Source organism: Scyliorhinus canicula, chromosome 6 (assembly GCF_902713615.1).
Source record: "Scyliorhinus canicula chromosome 6, sScyCan1.1, whole genome shotgun sequence".
NCBI lineage: Eukaryota > Metazoa > Chordata > Chondrichthyes > Carcharhiniformes > Scyliorhinidae > Scyliorhinus > Scyliorhinus canicula.
In genome coordinates this window covers 43,742,076-43,764,000 of record NC_052151.1, presented here as the reverse complement: position 1 = coordinate 43,764,000, position 21,925 = coordinate 43,742,076, and the positions used below count along the sequence as shown (strand labels likewise).

Sequence of the window (21,925 nt, the reverse complement as noted above, 5' to 3'; positions counted from 1 at the left end):
GGACCTCGGCGTGTAAGGGTTGGGTGGCGGCCTTTGCAGTGGAGGGGGTTCCGACCCTGGGGGGCCTCCGATGTGGCCTGGTCCGCGATCGGGGCACACGATTGGCGGGCCGACCTCTGTGGCTGAGGGCCTCCTTTCCTACGCGCCGGCCCCTGTAGTCCTGCGCCATGTTGCGTTGGGGTCGGCGGGTTGCAGGAGGCCACCGCGCATACGCGTTGACACTGGTACAACTGCGCATGTGTGTATCCCGCGGCGCACAGTTCGCGCCGGGATCTGCAGCTGGAGCGGCACGAATTTTCAAACTGTACGGTATATTAAGAATTAGTTGTTGGAGCAGCCCTTTTACGCAGTCGTAAAACATGACGGCATTTACGACGGCGTGGACACTCTGCCGCGGGATTGGAGAATCCCGCCCAAGATACCAAGAATATGAAGTAAAAGGCCAGGAAGGCTGTTTCATTTCTTTTTTATTATCAAAGGAACTAGTCTTGTTGCATAATTAAAACAGATAACAAGAATATTGAAGTATCACATGTACTGCGTTACATTATTTAGACAGGTGTACAGGTATTAGAAGAAAACTTACATTGGTTGAATTTGTACAACAGGTGGGACAAAAATCGACCAACCTGAACCTTGATCAATGCCATAAACAAAATATTGTATTTTCCGTATGGTAACCACCAATGAGCAGTGATAACAAACTAAGCTACTTCCTATTAATAAAAGATTTTCATTACATAAAAAGTTGGGCTATTTAATTTCATTCAGCACATTAAATCTTTAAATAATCCCCATCACAATTATTTCAACATGGCAAATGGAAACACAAGTCTGTTGTCATCCACCTTTCTGCGACAAAACACACAGAAACAACCCTCGACATGCCATGATTCAAATGATCACTCGCACCCTAGTGGTTCTTTTTCACGGGCATGCATTTTTTAATGAAGACAGAAGCCAGTCATTTAGCAATGGTAAACTATGCAAAAGTTTGCAGCTCTGTTGAAAGGCTATTTGTGAAAGACTTAATATATTTCATGGAAGTGAGCATTTTCACCGCCCAGTTGGATTGTGAACCACAAAAGTGGAAAAATAAGAGTACGGAGAAGTAAGTTCGCATTTGGTATTAATCGTGCACAGCGCTCCCATACCATGTTTTTAAAAAAAAATTAAATTTAGAGTACCCAATTTTTTGTTTCCAATCAAGGGGCAATTTAGCATGCCCAATTCACCTATCTTGCACATCTTTGGGTTTGGGGTGAGACCCACACAGACAAAGGGAGTGTGTGCAAACTCCACACCAACAGTGACCTGGGGCCAGGATCAAACCTGGGTCCTCAGCTCTGTGAGGCAGCAGTGCTAACCATTGCTCCACCGTGCCGCTCTACTCATGCTACGTTTTACTAAGATCCCAGGGCTTCTTTATTCTCAGAGTAAACTGGTATCTCTCCAGCATTGGTGAGTATTATCATAGAATTTACAGTGCAGAAGGAGGCCATTCGGCCCATCGAGTCTGCACCAGCTCTTGGAAAGAGCACCCCACCTAACGTCAACACCTCCACCTTTTCTCCATAACCCAGTAACCCAACCCAACACTAAGGGCAATTTATCATGGCCAACCCACCTAACCTGCACATCTCTGGACTGCGGGAGGAAACCGGAGCACCTGGAGGAAACCCACGCACACACGGGAAGGATGTGCAGACTCCACACAGACAGTGACCCAAGCCGGAATCGAACCTGGGACCCTGGAGCTGTGAAGCAATTGTGCTATCCACAATGCTACCGTGCTGCCCTTAACACGTTTTAGTTCTATGCTCACTTGTCTAAAACTCACTTGAATCCGCAAATTTAACATTTTCCACATTTACAAAACAGCATGTCTAACAGCAAATATTCAGTTTTCCATTATTGATTGTGGCTGGTTCAAGACAATTGCACTATAAGTACAAGGTGGTCTTTGATAAAGAAGTTTCTGAAAACTTGAATTTTTTAATTTTGGCAATTGCAAACAATTATTTATTGTAAATTCTGTTGGACTAAATTGGATTCTGAATGCCAGATTTCTTCTTGTATGCTGTTACAATTTCCTACATGCGCAAGCTATGCACACTGTAAACCAGAACCAAAGGCATAATTTCACTTTATAGCAAAAAAAGGTAGATATTATTCAAAGGCAAAGTTTTATTTAATAATGAGTTCTGTGAAAGCGTTTCTTCGCCTTTGAAGTGTGACCGCTGGCTTAGCAATTATCATTCCCAGTATTTCCTTCTCCCCTCCCCCAAATCCATTTTATAGCCACAATTGTTGGATGCAGCTTTGGAGAACAAATTTGGTTCCACTGTAATCATACTCTGTAATTTCCTAGGCTGTCTTTATCAGTAATCTAAACCTACTAACTGCATGTCCCATAAAAACTGCTGCAAAAGAGTATAGAACAAACAAGGAATCTGACTGATCAGAGAACATTTGAGTCATCTGCACATGCAAATCATTGCCTTCGCGTCTTTTATTTAGAGGAACAGAAAGATGCCTAAAATACATGATTCTGACATAGATCTGGAGTGTTATGTACTTATTGAAATGCAAAAGACATGTTTAAAAATGATATACTGTCTAACTGCAGATAAGAAATTTTAATTTCCATTATCTACTAAGTACAAAACAAATGCCATACTAATATATTTAAAAATGCCCAATTGTGTCCAGTTCAGAACCATGAATGCAAACAACTGTATTAAAGAGAAATGTTTGATTTAAAGTTTGGGCATCATTTAATGCATCACAAGTGGGATGATTCTAACAGATATAAATCCCAATAACTGGAATATACAAATTCATTGTGGAGTTTACAGTCCGCCACGAGAATATGTGCAGGATGGATGAAGAAAATGGGGAGCAGCGAGTGGGGGAGAGGGGAGGGGAGCAGCGAGTGGGGGAAGAGGGGAGGGGAGCAGCGAGTGGGGGAGAGGGGAGGGGAGCAGCGAGTGGGGGAGAGGGGAGGGGAGCAGCGAGTGGGGGAGAGGGGAGGGGAGCAGCGAGTGGGGAGAGGAGCAGCGAGTGGGGAGAAGGGAGGGGAGCAGCGAGTTGGGGAGAGGGAAGGGGAGCAGCGAGTGGGGGAGAGGGGAGGGGAGCAGCGAGTGGGGGAGAGTGAAGTGGAACTGAGAGTAGCAGAGGAGTAGCATTGAGCAGGGGAGAAGGAAAGAGAGCAATGATTGGGCTGGAGGAAGATGGAGAGGAAAGCATAAGAGCCGGAAGGTGAAAAAGGGGAAGGAGGAGGAGTGAAAAAGGGAATGGGAAGGAGAGGAGAGAGTGTGCATGGGGGACAGAGTGTGTGTGAGGGAGAGATTTGAGCCATTTCTGTAAAACCTTTGCCAGCATCATTACAAAGAATGCTACTTGTTTTCCTGTGAGCCAGTACAATCCTTTGGAAAGTACAAATATATTTCTTTCCATTTTGTCATTTTACAATTCAGTCATGGTCACTTTTGGAAATACCCCTGGTTATTTGTTAATCAGAAGGACAAAACAAGCACTACATGTTTCCACTGCTAGGTACCTTTGCAAATTTCACGTTTACCATTTAACAAGAAAAATGATACCAGTAGTCTTGAGAAGTTTTCATATTGCAAGTGAGGTTTTATGACGACAGCAGAATTATAGTAGTGATGCAAACTAGGACCAGCCGCTTATCTGTTTGTGGGATCTCTTCCTGTTTGGCTTGCAGCAGTAAGTATTTCTGGTCAAGTTGCTTCCGACAGGCTCAATGGAAGTGGAATATACAACTGCTCTGGCAAGTCCAGGGGTGGTTTGCTTTTCTTTTGTGTTAAGAGTTGCCTGCTTCCTCAGTCTCTAGGCAAAGGAATGATACTAATGTGCAGGAAATTGTCTGGGTGGCTGAGATGCTCACTGAGCCACTGTAATGGTGTCTCCAGCATTGGTTCAATCCCGTGAATCACTACTTGATACTGTTTCTCCATATCTAGTACAAGCACAAACAAAAACCAAGTTACAGAAAACATTCACAGTTAAATGCAAATATCTAATCATACAAAACTCTCAAACAGCTCCTTAATTAATACGATCCATAATAATTAATATTTCCATGAAAAAGCTGATGCATTAGCACAGCTATATGGCAAGACAGTATTTACTCAGATTATGTCCTTGAATTATACACTTCGAATTTCAGGATTAGGCTTCATCTGCATCACACATCAAAAATGGAAGCTCTGTGGTTATTGCATATTATTAGATTAATTTGCAGAACATCAGTTGCAAAAAATAAATGTCCATCATGCTGCTTATAGACTTTTAATCAAACCACTTCCTACCTAGTGCTGGCATTACCTAGTTTTATTGCTTGGGAGCTCCCCAGAGTGTACCTTTGTTACATGCTGCTCAGTAAGTTCATTTAAAACTTGTAGTTTCTGAAAGGTCAGCCTCTTAAAATGGGGTTTGCTTTTAAAACTGGGTTGTTATACAACTGTGTCAAGTCATGTCAGAAAGTGATGGTGGTAATGCTTTGTGCAAAGTCCACACACTATGTTTACTCATATGTGTGTCCATGCACAAGTAAAACTGCTAATGTACAAAAGCGATTTGATATGTTAACCGTTCCAATTCAATAAAACCAGCATTAAATGATGATATGTTTGGATGGGGACTTCAAATTCTCCACTGCTTAAGCATGGGAAGTTAAAGTGAAGGTACAAGACAAATACAGTAAATAAGACCTGCAAAATAAAAAATGCTTTAATTTATATGTTCTCCAGAATTAGTGGGAAATTAAAAAATAGAATATGAGACAAGTTCTATAGCTAACTTGAAAGACTGGACAGTTTTGTTTAGGTTCTGACAAATACTAAAACTTTATTCTATTCATCAGTAAAAATCTATTTAATTGAATCCATCTACATGAAAAACCACAGGCCGATGTCTACAGCCCATACATCACGAAGAAAGATTTTGCCATGGCAATTGCAGTAATAGCCAGTGGGTCAGGTCAAAGAGGATTAACCAAGCCAGGATACACCAAAGGGAGACATCAAACACTCATTTTAAAAGGGTAATTAATCTTGAAAGAAAACTTGGCCTAATGTTTCCTGGTGAATGAGATCTCAATCTTATGAGCAATACATGATGTAGCAGTAAAACAAATATATATACACAAGGTTTAAGTGCTTTCATCCTGTGATAGCGAACAAACGGAGTGTTGTTTATCATAAAAACGCAAATCCATAAAGAAGTACACATTAAGCAAATTTGTATCAAATTTTATAGGGATAATCAAAGTGCAGGTCTACATATAGAACTGATTAAAAATAAATCAAATGCCACTTTCTCTTTTCTTCTCTATTCCAGTGCTTTCAAAAGGTCAAACATGTTGAAGGCCCTGTGTTTTTCCAGATGTCTTTGGTTGTTATTCGATGAGCAAAGGACAATTGTGCTTAGTGACCATCTTCCTTGAGATCATATCCACAGTACATAACATAAAGAGAAAAATAAATTCATGGGGGCTCTTCGATCAGCATTTATGCCACCGGGTTGAGATCTTCACAGATTCTGATTTTTGCTGAAGGGCAGCACGGTAGCACAGTTGCTTCACAGCTCGAGGGTCCCAGGTTCAATTCCCAGCTTGGGTCACTGTCTGTGCGGAGCGTGTACGTTCTCCCAGTGTCTGCGTGGGTTTCCTCTGGGTGCTCCGGTTTCCTCCCACAGTCCAAAGATGTGCAGGTTAGGTGGATTGACCATGCTAAATTGCCCTCAGTGTCCAAAAAGGTGGGGTGGGTTTCTGGGTTACAGGGATAGGGTGGAGGTGTGGGCTTGGGTAGGGTGCTCTTTCCGTTGCAGACTTGATGGGCCGAATGGCCTCCTTCTGCACTGTAAATTCTAAGATTCTATATAAGTATATAAAAAAACACTTTCCCAGGTGACTATCCTCCACATGTACATGGGATGACAGAAGGCTAATCAACCATATTAGGTATCACAGCAGTCTGATTCTATTCTGTCATTTATGTTTGCAGAGGGCATCACATCCAGGGTTGTATGATCCAGAGCTGGAACGCTGGCTGAATGCTCCCTTACTAATCCAGAGGAATTGGATTAATTCTTACATTTACCATCATGCCGGCTGATCCTCATCAGAGTTCAAAGCTAGAACTTCCTTGATCTGCATGGGGGAGGTGGAGGCATAGGGTCACTGGACTAGTAATCCAGAGACCCAGAATAATGATCTCGTGACCCAGGTTCAAATCCCGCCAGTGCAGATGGTGAAATTTGAATTCGATAAAAATCTGGATTTAAAAAAAAGTCTAATGATAACGATAAAACCATTGTCGACTGTTGTAAAAACCCATCTGGTTCACTAATGTTCTTTAGGGCAGGAAATCTGATGCCGGAGGTGATGAGGATCCTTAGGGAGTTTGGGGATTTCTCCGGGTAGAAGCTCAACATGGGGAAGTGCGAGCTGTTCGTGGCGCACCTGGGAGACCAGGAGAGGGGGATCGGTGAGCTTCCGCTAAAAAGGGCAGAAAGGAGTTTTAGATACCCGGGGGTTCAGGTGGCTAGAAGCTGGGGGACCCTGCATAAGCTCAACTTAATGAGGCTGGTGGAGCAAATGGAGTTGGAGTTCAAAAGGTGGGATATGCTGCCACTCTACCTGGCGGGCAGGGTGCAGTCGGTTAAAATGACGGTGCTCCCGAAGTTTTTCTTTTTGTTTCAGTGCCTCCCCATCCTGATCCCTAAGGCCTTCTTTAAGCGGGTTAACAGGAGTATTATGGGGTTTGTGTGGGTGAAGAAGACCCCGAGGGTGAGAAGGGCGTTTCTGGAGCGGAGCAGGGACGGGGGGGGCTGGCATTGCCTAACCTCTGCGGGTACTATTGGGCTGCCAACGTGGCGATGGTATGCAAGTGGGTAATGGATGGGGAGGGGGCGGCATGGAAGAGGTTGGAGATGGCGTCCTGTGTAGGCACAAGCCTGGGGGCGCTGGTGATGGCACCGCTGCCGCTCCCTCTGACGAGGTACACCACGAGCCCGGTGGTGGTGGCGACCCTCAAAATCTGGGGGCAATGGAGATGCCACAGGGGGGAGGTGGGGGCTTTGGTGTGGTCCCCGATATGGGAGAACCATTGGTTTGTCCCGAGGAAAATGGATGGGGGGTTCCGGAGCTGGCACAGGGCAGGTATTAGGAGGATGGGGGACCTGTTCATTGACGGGAAGTTTGCAAAGCCTTGGGGAGCTGGAGGAGAAATTCGGGCCCCCCCTGGAAATGCCTTCAGATACATGCAGGTAAGGGCGTTCGTTAGGCGTCAGGTGGTGGAGTTTCCGCTGCTGCCGGCGCGCAGGGTCCAGGACAGGGTGCTTTCGGGGGCGTGGATTGGAGAGGGTAGGATCTCGGCAACTTATTAGGTGATGCAGGAGGAGGAGGCGGCCTCGGCGGTGGAGTTAAAAGGTAAGTGGGAGGAGGAGCTGGGGGAGGAGATCGACGAGGGTATGTGGGCGGATGCCCTAGGAAGGGTAAACTCTTCCTCCTCTTGCGCGAGGCTCAGCCTGATATAATTTAAGGTGCTGCACAGGGCGCACATGACCGGGGCAAGGCTGAGCCGGGTTTTTGGGAGTGAGGACAGATGTGTGGTGTTCGGGGAGTCCAGCAAACCACACCCACATGTTCTGGGCATGCCCAGCGTTGGTGGAGTTCTGGAGGGGCGTAGCGAGGATGGGGTCAAGGGTAGTGAATTCCAGGGTTATGTCAAGCTGGGGGCTCGCAATATTTAGGGTGTCAGATGAGCCGGGAGTGCAGGAGGCGAAAGAGGCTGGTATCCTGGCCTTTGTGTCCCTGGTAGCCCAGCGAAGGATTCTGTTTCAGTGGAAGGATGCAAGGCCCCCAAGCGTGGAATCCTGGATTAACGACATGGCAGGGTTTATTAAATTGGAGAGGGTGAAATTTGCCTTAAGGGGATCTGTGCAAGGGTTCTGCAGGCGGTGGCAGCCGTTCCTAGACTTCTTGGCGGAGCGTTAGGAGATGGTCAGCAGCAGCCCGGCGGGGGGGGGGGGGGGGGGAATGTTCGTGTTTGGTTGGGGATTTACTATTGTTTACTGGTTAACGCTTATTTGTTTATCTATGCACTTTTGTCTTTTGTTCTTGTTGTTTTATTATTTGTGTAAAGGGGCAGGGGGGGTTGCTATTTTTCCTTTCTGTTATTTATAATATGTGAAAAGTTTGAATAGAAATTATTTTTTAAAAAAGGGAAGGAAATCTGCCGTCCTCACCTGGTCTGGCCTACATGTAACTCCAGATGCACAGCAATGTGGTTGACTCGTAACTGCCCTCTCAAGGGCAATTCGGGATGGGCAATAAATGCTGACACAGCCTGCGTCCCATGAACGAAAAAGAAGGCTTGGGTATTCACTGCCTCAATCAGCTGTTACTGCATTTATTAGAGAACAAATTCATTTTGAATTCTACTTTGTTGGCTGTGGAGGTGGAATTGCAAGGAGTTTGGACATGCCCAATAAAAAGGTTATTTTTAAGAAAAGAGATAAAAGATGGAAGATAAAGAAATTGTTCATTTGCGGCATTATCAATTATGACTAATCATAGCATTCTTTGCTATCATTTTTGTAGCCCTGCCACCTAGCTAGCAGGTGCTATTATAAGTCTTCATAATTGGTAACAGGACAAAATTAGACCAGTGAGGAGAGGCAGGGAACCCATTTATAAAATACAGCACATAACTTTTGTTTTGTTTGATTTCACTTATATTTTAGATGTTATAGTTATGCAATGATCATTTCCACAGTTAACACGGAGTTTTGAAACATTTATACTTATTCAACAGAGGTGAGTGTTTGGTGAAAATATTAAGCCACTACAAGCTGAAAAGGGGCATTTGGTTAGACAAATCACAGTATAATGGAAATTACTGCACATGAGATCACCATTTGGCCCATCATGTCTGTATCAGCTGAAAAAGAGCTAGCAGCCCTGGCCCAACTCTTGGCCGAGGAGGCTTGTAGGTTTGGCACTTCAAGTGCATATCCAAGTACCTTTAAATGCAACGCGGACTTCTGCCTCTACCACTCATTTAAGCATCGAGTTTAGTTAGGCCCCATCACCCCCAATCTGGCGAAAAGTTTTAATTCCCCTCTAATTCCTCTACCACATACCTTAAAATCCACAAAGACCACACCAAATGCACTACCCTCAATGACCCTCCTCGCTCCCTTCTCCAGAATTCAATCAAGTTAGTCAATCATCATTTTCTCTTAACAAATCCATGCTGACTGTCCTTGATTAATCTGCGCCTTTCTAAATGGCAATACTGTCCCTTAGAATTTTTTCCAATAATTTGTCCATCACTGAGGTTAGGTTGACTGTCTTAGAACATAGAACATTACAGCGCAGTACAGGCCCTTCGGCCCTCGATGTTGCACCATCCTGTGAAACCCCTCTAAAGTCCCTCTACACTATTCCCTTGTCGTCCATATGCCTATCCGATGACCATTTGAATGCGTTCAGTGTTGGCGAGTCCACTACTGTTGCAGGCAGGGCATTCCACACCCGTACTACTCTCTGAGTAAAGAACCTACCTCTGACATCTGTCCTATATCTATCTCCCCTCAATTTAAAGCTGTCCCCTTGTGCTGGACATCACCATCCGAGGAAAAAGGCTCTCAATGTCCACCCTATCTAATACTCCGATCATCTTGTATGCCCCAATTAAGTCACCTCTTAACCTTCTCTCTAACGAAAACAGCCTCAAGTCCTTCAGCCTTTCCTCATAAGATCTTCCCTCCATACCAGGCAACATCCTTGTAAATCTCCTCTGTACCCTTTCCAATGCTTCCACATCCTTCCTATAATGTGGCGACCAGAACTGCACGCAATACTCCAAATGCAGCTGCACCAGTGTTTTGTACAGCTGCAACATGACCTCATGGCTCCGAAACTCAATTCCTCTACCAATAAAAGCTAACACACCGTACGCCTTCTTAACAACCCTCTCAACCTGGGTGGCAACTTTCAGGGATCTATGGACATGGACACCGAGATCTCTCTGCTCGTCCACACTACCAAGAATCTTACCATTAGCCCAGTACTCTGTCTTCCTGTTATTCCTTCCAAAACGAATCACCTCACACTTTTCTGCATTAAACTCCATTTGCCACCTGTCAGCCCAGCTCTGAGCTTATCTATGTCCATCTGTAACTTGTAACATCCTTCTGCACTGTCCACAACTCCACCGACTTTAGTGTCATCTGCAAATTTACTCACCCATCCTTCTACGCCCTCCTCCAGGTCATTTATAAAAATGACAAACAGCAGCGGCCCCAAAACAGATCCTTGTGGTACACCACTAGTAACTGGACACCAGTCAGAACATTTCCCATCAACCACCTCCCTTTGCCTTCTATCAGCTAGCCAATTTCTGATCCAAACTGCTAAATCACCCTGAATCCCATGCCTCTGTATTTTCTGCAATAGCCTACCGTGGGGAACCTTATCAAACGCTTTACTGAAATCCACATACACCACATCAACTGCTTTACCCTCATCCACCTGTTTGGTCACCTTCTCGAAGAACTCAATGAGGTTTGTGAGGCACGACCTACCCTTCACAAAACCATGTTGACTATCTCTAATCAAATTATTCCTTTCCAGATGATTATACATCCTATCTCTTATAAACCTTTCCAAGACTTTTCCCACAACAGAAGTAAGGCTCACTGGTCTATAGTTACCGGGGTTATCTCTACTCCCCTTCTTGAACAAGGGTACAATTTGTTGTAGTTATTCAATCTATTCACTTCTTCCTTTTAAAGCAACGGTACAACAGTATCAGTTCTAAACAATTGGCACCATGCCTGTAACAAGCAAGGATTGGAAAATGATGGTTGTGGTTACTTCTCTTAAAAAATATGGGATGCAATTCATCTAGGCCTTCTGATTTACCTACTTTCAAAGATGTTGCATCCCATAACATTTATTTTCTCTGTGTTTATCTCATACAATTTATCACACTGAAGCTCCTTAACCGCTATATCTACATTGCCCTGTCCTTTGTTAAGACAGATGCAAACTATTAATTTAAGAACCATGGCCATGTATTCCTCCTCCACGTAGGCTAACTTTTGGTTTGAACATAAGAACTAGGAACAGGAGTAGGCCATCTGACCCCTCGAGCCTGCACCGCCATTCAATGAGATCATGACTGATCTTTTGTGGACTCAGCTCCACTTTCCCGACCAAATACCATAACCTTTAATCCCTTTATTCTTCAAAAAAACTATCTATCTTTATCTTAAAAACATTTAAAGAAGGAGCCTCAATTGCTTCACTGGGCAAGGAATTCCATAGATTCACAACCCTTTGGGTGAAGAGGTTCCTCCTAAACTCAGTCCTAAATCTACTTCCCCTTATTTTGAGGCTATGCCCCCTAGTTCTGCTTTCACCTGCCAGTGGAAACAGCCGGCCTGCATCTATCCTATCTATTAGGGCAGCAAGGTAGCATTGTGGATAGCACAATGGCTTCACAGCTCCAGGGTCCCAGGTTCAATTCCGGCTTGGGTCACTGTCTGTGCGGAGTCTGCACATCCTACCCGTGTGTGCGTGGGTTTCCTCCGGGTGCTCCGGTTTCCTCCCACAGTCCAAAGATGTGCAGGTTAGGTGGATTGGCCATGATAAATTGCCCTTAGTGTCCAAAATTGCGCTTAGTGTTGGGTGGGGTTACTGGGTTATGGGGATAGGGTGGAGGTGTTGACCTTGGGTAGGGTGCTCTTTCCAAGAGCCGGTGCAGACTCAATGGGCCGAATGGCCTCCTTCTGCACTGTAAATTCTATGATATCATTCCCTTCATAATTTTATAGGTTTCTATAAGATCGCCTCTGCATCCTTCTAAATTCCAAAAAGTACAGTCCCAGTCTACTCAACCTCTCCTCGTAATCCAACCCCTTCAGCTCTGGGATTAACCTAGTGAATCTCCTCTGCACACCCTCCAGTACCAGTACGTCCTTTCTCAGGTAAAGAGACCAAAACTGAACACAATACTCCAGGTGTGGCCTCACTAACACCGTATACAATTGCAGCATAACCTCCCTAGTCTTAAACTCCATTCTTCTAGCAATGAAGGACAAAATTCCATTTGCCTTCTTAATCACCTGTTGCACCTGTAAACCAACTTTTTGCGACTCATGCACCAGCACACCCAGGTCTCTCTGCACAGCAGCATGCTTTAATATTTTATCATTTAAATAATAATCCCTTTTGCTGTTATTCCTACCAAAATGATAACCTCACATTTGTCAACATTGTACTCCATCAGCCAGACCCTAGCCCATTCACTTAACCTATCCAAATCCCTCGACAGATTTCTGGTATCCTCTGCACTTTTTGCTCAACCACTCATCTTAGTGTCGTCTGCAAACTTGGACACATTGCACTTGGTCCCCAACTCCAAATCATCTATGTAAATTGTGAACAATTGTGGGCCCAACACTGATCCCTGAGGGACACCACTAGCTACTGATTGCCAACCAGAGAAACACCTGTTAATCCCCACTCTTTGCTTTCTATTAATTAACCAATCCTTTATCCATGCTACTACCTTAATGCCATGCATCTATATCTCATGCAGCAACCTTTTGTGTGGTACCTTGTCAAACGTTTTCTGGAAATCCAGATATACATCCATTGGCTCAACATTATCTACCGCACTACTAATGTCTTCAAAATTTTCCACAAAATTAGGTACGACCTGCCCTTTATGAACCCATGCAGCGTCTGCCCAATGGGACAATTTCCATCCAGATGCCTCGCTATTCCTTCCTTGATGATAGATTCCAGCATTTTCCCTACTACCAAAGTTAAGCTAACTGGTCTATAATTACCCGCTTTCTGCCTACCTCCTTTTTTAAACAGTGGTGTCACGTTTGCTAATTTCCAATCAGCCGGGACCATCCCAGAGTCTAGTAAATTTTGGTAAATTATCACTAGTCCATTTGCAATTTCCCATGCCATCTCTTTTAGCACTCTGGGATGCATTCCATCAGGGCCAGAGGACTTGTCTACCTTTAGCCCCATTAGCTTGCCCATCACGGCCTCAGTGGAGCTGAGTCCACAAAAGGTCAGCCGTGATCTCATTGAATGGTGCAGGCTCGAGGGGCCAGATGGCCTACTCCTGCTCCTAGTTCTTATGTTCTTATAACAATCATCTCAAGGTCCTCACCTGTCATAGCCTAATTTCCGTCAGTCACTGGCATGTTCGCTTGGAAGGTTCTCCACTGTTCCTCAACTGTTTCACCATAAAGTCTTTGCTCCCAGTCTATCTTAGCTAGTTCTTCTCTCATCCCATTGTAATCTCCTTTGTTTAAGCACAAAACATTCGTGTTTGATTTTACCTTCTCACCCTCCATCTGTATTTTAAATTCCACCATATTGTGATCGCTCCTTCCGAGAGGATCCCTAACTATGAGATCATTAATCAATCCTGTTTCATTACACAGAACCAGATCTAGGACTTCTTGTTCCCTCGTAGGTTCCATTACATACTGTTCTAGGAAACTATCGCGGATACATTCTATGAACTCCTCCTCAAGGCTGTCTTGACCGACTTGGTTAAACTAATTGACATGTAGATTAAAATCCCCCATAACTGCTATACCATTTCTATATGCATCAGTTATTTCTTTGTTTATTGCCTGCCCCACCATAATGCTACTATTTGGTGGCCTATAGGCTACTCATATCAGTGACTTTTTCGCCTTACTATTCCGGATTTCCACCCAAATGGATTCAACCTTATCCTCCACAGCACCAATGTCATCCCTTACTATTGCCCGGATGTCATCCTTAAATAACAGAGCTGCACCACCTCCCTTAACATCCACTCTGTGCTTCCGAATAGTTGATACTCTTGGATATTTAACTCCCAGTCATGACCATCCTTTAACCATGTTTCAATAATGGCCACTAAATCATAGTCATTTACGATGACTTGCGCTTTCAACTCATTTACCTTATTCCGAATACTACGAGCATTCAGCTAAAGTACACTTATGTTGGCTTTTATACCTCTGTTTTGAATCTTAACACCTCGATCAGCAACCTGTCCTAAAGTATTTTTCCTCTTAACTTTTCTCCTAATTTTCCTTGTCGCTAAACCCATATCTTCATGTAACAACCTGCTGCGTCGCTTACCATTTATGTTTTTACTTCCTGTTTTATTCCCTTTAGTACTACTAGGCTTTATTCTTTCCTGCTTTCATTAAGAGTCATGGTGTGATACAGTACAGACGAGGATGATTTCTCTGACCCATATTACTAAACTAGACTTGGTGTATAGAGCACTATTTCCAAATTTGCAGATGACACAAGAGAAGAAAAGGTTGAGAGGCGATTTGATAGAGGTGATCAAAATTAAGAGGGTTCTAGATTGAGTACATAGGAGAAACTGTTGCCAGTGGTTAAAGTATTGAGAACCAAGAAGTCAGCGATTTAAGGCGAATGGCTGAAAAAAAAATGGTGGCAAAAGAAAAACCTTTTTGCGCAGGAAGTGGTTTGCATCTCGAATGCACTGCTTGAGCGTGTGGTGGAGGCAGATTCACTCATGACTTTTAAAAGGGAATTGAATAAGAACCTGAGGCGCAAATATTTGGTGGCTTAATTTGCTAAGTTTCTCTGTTCGAGAATTAGCATGAACATGACAGGCTAAATGTCTTCTTCTGTACTGTAACCTTATGAAACAAGCTAGCTACTGATTAATAAAACATACTGCACCAAAGAGGAAGCTTATTGCTGTTACTTGAACTGACAGACGGAAACAACAAAGTTAATAGAAAGCAAAAAAATTCCCTGAACAAAACACTTGAAATAACAATCTTTTTAAACTAAGCTTACTTTCAATCAATAATCCTCACAGGTACAAATCTGACTTATCTAGTGTCTTGTCTAGCAAATACTGTAAGTAAAGTGTTGCATATGTAATCTAAGCAAAGGTCAGTTCCATTTTTCAAAATTATGCACAACAGAAACTTTACTGCTCAATGAAACTACATGGCATATCAAGCAAGTAAATATATGGCAAGCGTTCCAATGATTAAACTGGCAAAGTTATGGAGTGGATTCAAAATCTGCGAAACCCCAAATTGTCAGAAAATGGCAGCAATGCAGAAATTCATGTGCACAAAATTAACATCCCTGTATGATGCAGTTGACACTGGCAGTAAGCATACATTTGACATCAACACCTGTACAATAGATGATCAAAATATACAATCTTCTCCAATACATTCTTTAGAATAAGAAAGAGTGGAAAATAAAAGCTATTTTGCTTCCATTTGTGAGCATAGTTTTAACTTAATCCAATTGTAGGGCAGCACGGTGGCGCAGTGGGTTAGCCCTGCTGCCTCACGGCGCTGAGGTCCCAGGTTCAATCCCGGCTCTGGGACACTGTCCGTGTGGAGTTTGGACATTCTCCCCGTGTTTGCGTGGGTTTCTCCCCCACAACCCAAAAATGTGCAGGCTAGGTGGATTGGCCACGCTAAATTGCCTCTTAATTGGAAAAACTGAATTGGGTACTCTAAATTTATTAAAAAATCAAAAAAAACAATCCAATTGATATAAACCATCCGCTATCCTCATGCCCGCAACCTGTTTTTAGTTCTATTACTTGTAAATTCAGAAAGAAGAAACAGGGTTACCACCAGGCTACCTCAGCAACTATCATCTTCAACTCTTGTAAGGCAACATGGTGGCGCAGTGGTTAGCAGTGCTACCTCATGACGACGAGGTACCAAGTTCTATCCCGGCTCTGGGTCACTGTCTGTGTGGAGTTTGCACATTCTCCCAGTGTTTGCATGGGTTTCGCCCCACAACCCAAAGATGTGCAGGGTAGGTGGATTGGCTATGCTAAATTGCCCCTTAATTGGAAAAAATGAAGTGGGTGCTCTAAAATTTTTTTTTTTTTAAACTCTTGTAACACCTCACCATTCATTGTCCTCTTCTATCAAAATCTCCCTGCCTCCTTCTAACTCTAATTTCAGATGTTCTATGTTCTAAAGAATTAGTGACATGTTTTGGGAGACAGGGAAACCATCAATATTTACAAACTCCACCAATCCTATTTCCAGCTTGCTCACATCCAGGCTTCACTATTTAATTATCTAAGATACATCAGGTTATGCTCTCAACACCTCAAAAGTCCCTGCATTCTTATTCTCAAGTTCTAAAGTAGATGCAAAATATCGCAGAAGATACTGGACACCGATAATAAAAACAGAAGTACGAGAAACATTCAGCCGTTCTGGCAACATCCGTGGAGCGAGAAACAGTTAATGGGCGCAATTCTCCCAAAGAATGCCAGGTATAATTTTGGCGGGTTTGGTGGGGTGTTTCCTGCCAGCTTTTAGGGAGAGATCAAGACCTGTATTCACCCACACCTAGTCATTCTTCTGTCACTTGGGTAGTTTCTCACCGGTCAAGCCCACACTTAGAAATTTTTTCAGCAGTGGGGAAATGTACTTGCTGGTGAGACTGGCTCTTTAGATATTAGGGATTGTATTTATTTATTTATTTTAAAAAATAAATTCAGAGTACCCAATTATTTTTTTACCAATTAAGGGGCAATTTAGTGTGGCCATTCCACCTACTCAGCACATCTTTGGGTTTTGGGGGTGAGACCCACACAGACACGGGTAGAATGTGCAAATTCCTCATGGACGGTGACCTGGGGCCGGGATTGAACCCGGGTGCTTGGTGCCGTGAGGCAACAATGCTAACCATTGCGCTACCGTGCTGCTTTCTTCTTTATATTCTGGAGTTTAAAACCTGAATTGCTCTCACATCAGTGAGGATCAGGAAAAACTGTCAAAGCAGTGGGAGGCATTCAAGATGAAATTCTGTGGGCAGTGTAGAGATGCCCCACAAACAAATAGGGTGGTACTGCCAATCTAGAGCCCCCTGGTTATTCAAAATCATACAGGCCAAGATAAAGCAGAAAAATAAAGCTTATGACAGTTATCAAAAAGTTAATACTAGAGCGGCATGTGGCTCAATGGTTAGCACTGGGACTGCGGCACTGAGGATCCGGGTTCGAATCCCGGCCCTGGGTCACTGTCCTTGTGGAGTTTGTACATTTTCCCCATGTCTGTGTGGGTTTCACCCCACAACCAAAAAATGTACAGGTAAGGTGGATTGGCCACACAAAATTGCCCCATAATAATTTGGTACTCCAAATTTATATTTAATACTTTACAAAGCCTAGAGGAGTATAGAAAGTACAGGGGTGAATTGAAAATGGAAATTAGGAAAGCAGAGAGAGGGTAAGAAAAAATATTGGCAGGTAAAACAAAGAAAATCCCAAGACGTTTCCCAACATATTGAGCAAGAGAATGAATAAGGAAACGGTAGGGCCTATCGATGATGTACATGGTAACTTGTGGGTTGATTCAGGGCAGGGTTCTCAATTAATAATTTGTCTCTGTCTTCATTAAGCAGAAGGGTGATTCAGACATTCTATTTAAAGATGAGTGTGAAATATTAAATGCAATAAGCATCGTGAGAGAGGAGAAACTGACACCCTTGAAGGTGGATAAATCACCAGGGCTAGATGAATTCTATCCCAGGCTGTTGAAGGAAGCCAGGGAGGAAACAGCAGATTTCTGAAGAAAGATTGATTATTCTCCAATCCTCACTTGAAACAGCTGAGGTACCATAAAATTGGAGGTCTGCGAACGTTGCATCATTATTTTAACAGGATGTGGGGATAGAACAGAAAACTATAGATTGGTCAGTCTGACTTCAGTGGTGGGCAAATTATTGGAAACAATTCTGAGGCAGGATAGGCTCTCACATAGAAAAGCACAGATTGATTAGGGAGAGTCAGCAAGGAGGATTGAGGGTGGCACTTGACAAGGTCCCAACTGGCAGACTGGTCAGAAATGTGAGATCTCATGAGCTACAGGGGAGCACAACAAGTTGAATCCAAAATTGACGAAGTGATGGAAAACAATGGGCAATGGTTAATAGATATGGTTTGCGAATGGAAAACAGTTTCGAGTGGTGTTCCACAGGGCTCAGTGTTAGGGCTCTTGCTGTTTATTGTTTATTAATGATTTAGATTTAAATGTGTGTGGCATGACTGGGAAATGTGCAGATGACACCATAAAGTTTTAAAAAATAAATTTAGAGTACCCAATTATTTTTTTTCAATTAAGGGGCAATTTAGCGTGGCCAATCCACCTAATCTGCACATCTTTGGGCTGTGGGGGTGAACCCCATGCAGACATGGAGAGAATGTGCAAACTCCACACGGACAGTGACCCGGGCCGTGATTCGAGCCCGGGTCCCCAGTCCCAGTGCTAACACTGTGCCACATGCCGCCCTATTACACCATAAAGTTGCCGTGTAGTTGATAGTGAAGAGGATATCTGTTGATTTCAGAATGATATCAATGAATTGGCTGAGTGGGCAGAGAAATTGCAAATGGAATACAATCTGGAAAAGTGAGAGATTTTGCATTTGTGGAAGGCAAACAAAGCAAAGGAATACTAAATAAATGGAAAGGTATTGAAAGGGGTTGAGGAAGTTAGAGACCTTTGATTGCATGTCCACAGGTCCTTGAAGGTGGCAGGACAGGTGGCCAAGAAGGCATATGGAATGCTTTCATTTATTGGGTGAGGTATTGACTCCAAAAGCATCAATGTAATGATGGAACTGTATAAAACTTTGGTTAGGCCACAGCTGGCTTTTTATGTACAGTTCTAGTCACCACATCACAGGAAGGACATATATGCTCTGGAGAGAGTGCAGAGAAGATTTACAAGGACTTGAAAATTGCAGCTATGAGGACAGATCGGATGGGCAAGGGTTGTTTTCCTTAGAACAGAGGAGGCTAAGGGGTGACCCAATTACAAAATTATGAGAAGCCTAGACAGGGTATATAGAAAACACTTGTTTCTCCTCACTGAGGGGTCAATTACCAGAGGACATAGATTTTAGATGTTTGGCAGAAGGATTAAAGGGGTCATGAGGAAAAACATTTTTTATCCAGAGGGTGGTGGGGCCTGGAATTCACGGTCTAATCTGGACAAATGCAAGGTGACGCATTTTGAAAGATTAAATTCAGGCGTCAATTACACAGCAAATGGCAGAACCTTCAGGAGCACTGATATACAGAGGGATTTGGGCATCCAAGTCCATAGTTCCTTGAAAGTGGCTCAGCAAGTGGATAAGGTGATCAAGAAGGCATACGGCATCCTTGCCTTCATCGACCAGGGCATTGAGTACAAGAGGTGGCAGGCCATGTTACAGTTGTACAAAACTCGAGTTAGGTCACATTTGCAATACTGCGTGCAGTTCAGTTCGCCACACTACCAAAAGGACGTGGATGCTTTGGAGATAGTGCAACGAAGATTTCCCGGGATGTTGCCTGGTCTGGTGAGTGTTAACTATGAAGAGAGGTTGAATAAACACGGGATTTTTTTTGTTGGAAAGACGGAGGCTGAGGGGGAGACTTGATTGAGGTCTACAAAATTTCGAGAGGTATAGACAGGATGAATAGTCAGAAGCTTTTTCCAGGGTGGAAGACTGAATTATAAGGGGGCACATGTTCAAGGTGAGAGGGGAAACTTTTTTAAAAATAAATTTAGTGTACCCAAATTTTAAGTTTAGGGGAGATGTGCGGGGAATATTTTTCATGGCGAGGGTGGTAGGTGCCTAGAATGCGTTACCAGAGGAGGTGGTGCAGGGAGGCATGATAGCAATGTTTAAGATGTATCTCGATACATGAACAGGAGAGGAATGGAGGGAGACAGGTCGTTTGGGCATTAAGCAATAGATTTAAATAAGGAATCAGGATTTGCACAAGGTTGGTGGGCCAAAAGACATGTTCCTGTGCTGTAATTTTCTTAACTAATTTAAAAGGTACCTGGATCTGCAACTGAAATACTGTAACCTGCAAAGCTACGGACCAGGTGCTGGAAAATAGGATTGAAATGAGTGGCCAGTTTCTTTTTTTGGCCGGTGCAGACACAATGGGCTGAATGGTCTCTTCCTGCACCTTAATTATTCTATGTTTGAACAGAAACATAGAACATAGAACAGTACAGCACACAACAGGCCCTGCAGCACTCGATGTTGGGCCGAGCATTGTCCAAAATCAAGATCAAGCTATCCCACTCCCTGTCATTCTGGTGTGCTCCATGTGCCTATCCAATAACTGCTTGAAAGTTCCTAAAGTGTCCGACTCCACTATTACAGCAGGCAGTCCTTTCGACACCCTAACCACTCTCTGAGTAAAGAACCGACCTCGGATATCCCTCCTATATCTCCCACCCTGAATCTTATAGTTATGCCCCCTTGTAACAGCTACATCCACATGAGGAAATAGTCTCTCAACGTCCACTCTATCTATCCCTCTCATCATCTTATAAACCTCTATTAAGTCGTCTCTCATCCTCCTCCGCTCCAAAGGGAAAAGCCCAAACTCCCTCAACCTTTCCTCATAAGACCTATCCTGCAAACCAGGCAGCATCCTGGTAAATCTCCTTTGCACCCTTTCCAATGCTTCCACATCCTTCCTATAATGAGGTGACCAGAACTGCATACAATACTCCAAATGTGGTCTCACCAGGGTCATGAATATTTATTTGGTCTTCACCTTTTTCCAAAGGGACACTGACGGCGTCCCTGACCTCAAACATTCTGCATGAGGAACATTGCACTGCCTTACCTGCCATCCCCTCTAGATAAAAAAGGAAAAAGAAAGAAAGAGCTTACCTGTTATTCACTCTACCCCTTAGGTTAAAGGAGGTGGAAGGGTGGAGGACACTACAAGTGTAGTGTGTAGGGTTTAGGAACTGCCCAACTTAAATACAGGTAAAAATAAAACACTTATTTTGCTTGCCTTCATTGGCCGGGCATTGAGTATAAAATTGGCATCATGTTGCAGCTGTATAGAACTTTAGTTAGGCCACACTTCGAGTATAGTGTTCAATTCTGGTCACCACACTATCAGGAGGATGTGGAGGCTTTGGAGAGGGTGCAGAAAAGATTTACCAGGATATTGCTTCGCATGGAGGGCATTAGCTACGAGGAGAGGTTGAATAAACTTGGTCTGTTCTCACTGGAATGGCGGAGGTTGAGGAGGCGACCTGATAGAGGTCTATAAAATTATGAGGGACATAAATTGGATAGTCAGAGGCTTTTTCCCAGGGTACAGAGGTCAATTACTAGGGGGCATAGGTTTAAGGTGCGAGGAGCAAGGTTTAGAGGAGATGTACGAGGCAAGTTTTTTTTTACACAGAGGTTAGTGGGTGCCTGGAACTCGCTGCTGGAGGAGGTGGTGGAAGCAGGGACGATAGTGACATTTAAGGGGCGTCTTGACGAATACATGAATAGGATGGGAATAGAGGGATACGGACCCAGGAAGTGTAGAAGATTTCAGTTTAGGTGGGCAGCATGGTCGGCGCAGGTTTGGAGGGCCGAAGGGCCTGTTCCTGTGCTGTACTTTTCTCTGTTCTTTGTTTCATAAGCTTTTAAAGATATTTCACTTTTGGTAAGTTTAGCTCAAACACCACATTAGGAAGTGAAGCAGGGCACCATTCCATAACCGGTACCTACAACTCAGGCTGCGCACCAACAAAGAGTCATTAGACTCGAAACGTTAGCTCTTTTCTCTCCCTACAGATGCTGCCAGACCTGCTGAGATTTTCCAGCATTTTCTCTTGCGCACTAACAAATATACAATCTCTTATTAAGTACAACTGTAAGCTCTCTCTGCAATTGCCTCGTCTTATCTGGAGGTCAAGCATTAAGATGCTGCAGCAAAGCAGTCATTCTGGGCTCTAAGCATCCTAATCTGCTCTTTTCAATGTTACATACTTCTCATCAGTTTGCAACATCTATGACCAGAGAACCTAA

The 21,925-nt window shown here is 43.7% G+C and overlaps 1 protein-coding gene across 1 annotated transcript in view; it reads right to left on the bottom strand.

Moving 5' to 3' along the window:
- Positions 1-3,099: 3,099 nt before the first annotated feature.
- The window catches only part of atg5 (ATG5 autophagy related 5 homolog (S. cerevisiae)), a 251,269-nt gene continuing 232,443 nt past the window's right edge, over positions 3,100-21,925 (bottom strand). Inside the window, exon 8 of the mRNA XM_038799247.1 lies at positions 3,100-3,985. Within this exon, the coding sequence (XP_038655175.1) occupies positions 3,849-3,985 (137 nt within the window). The 3' untranslated portion in view covers positions 3,100-3,848. The remainder of the gene's footprint in view (positions 3,986-21,925) is intronic.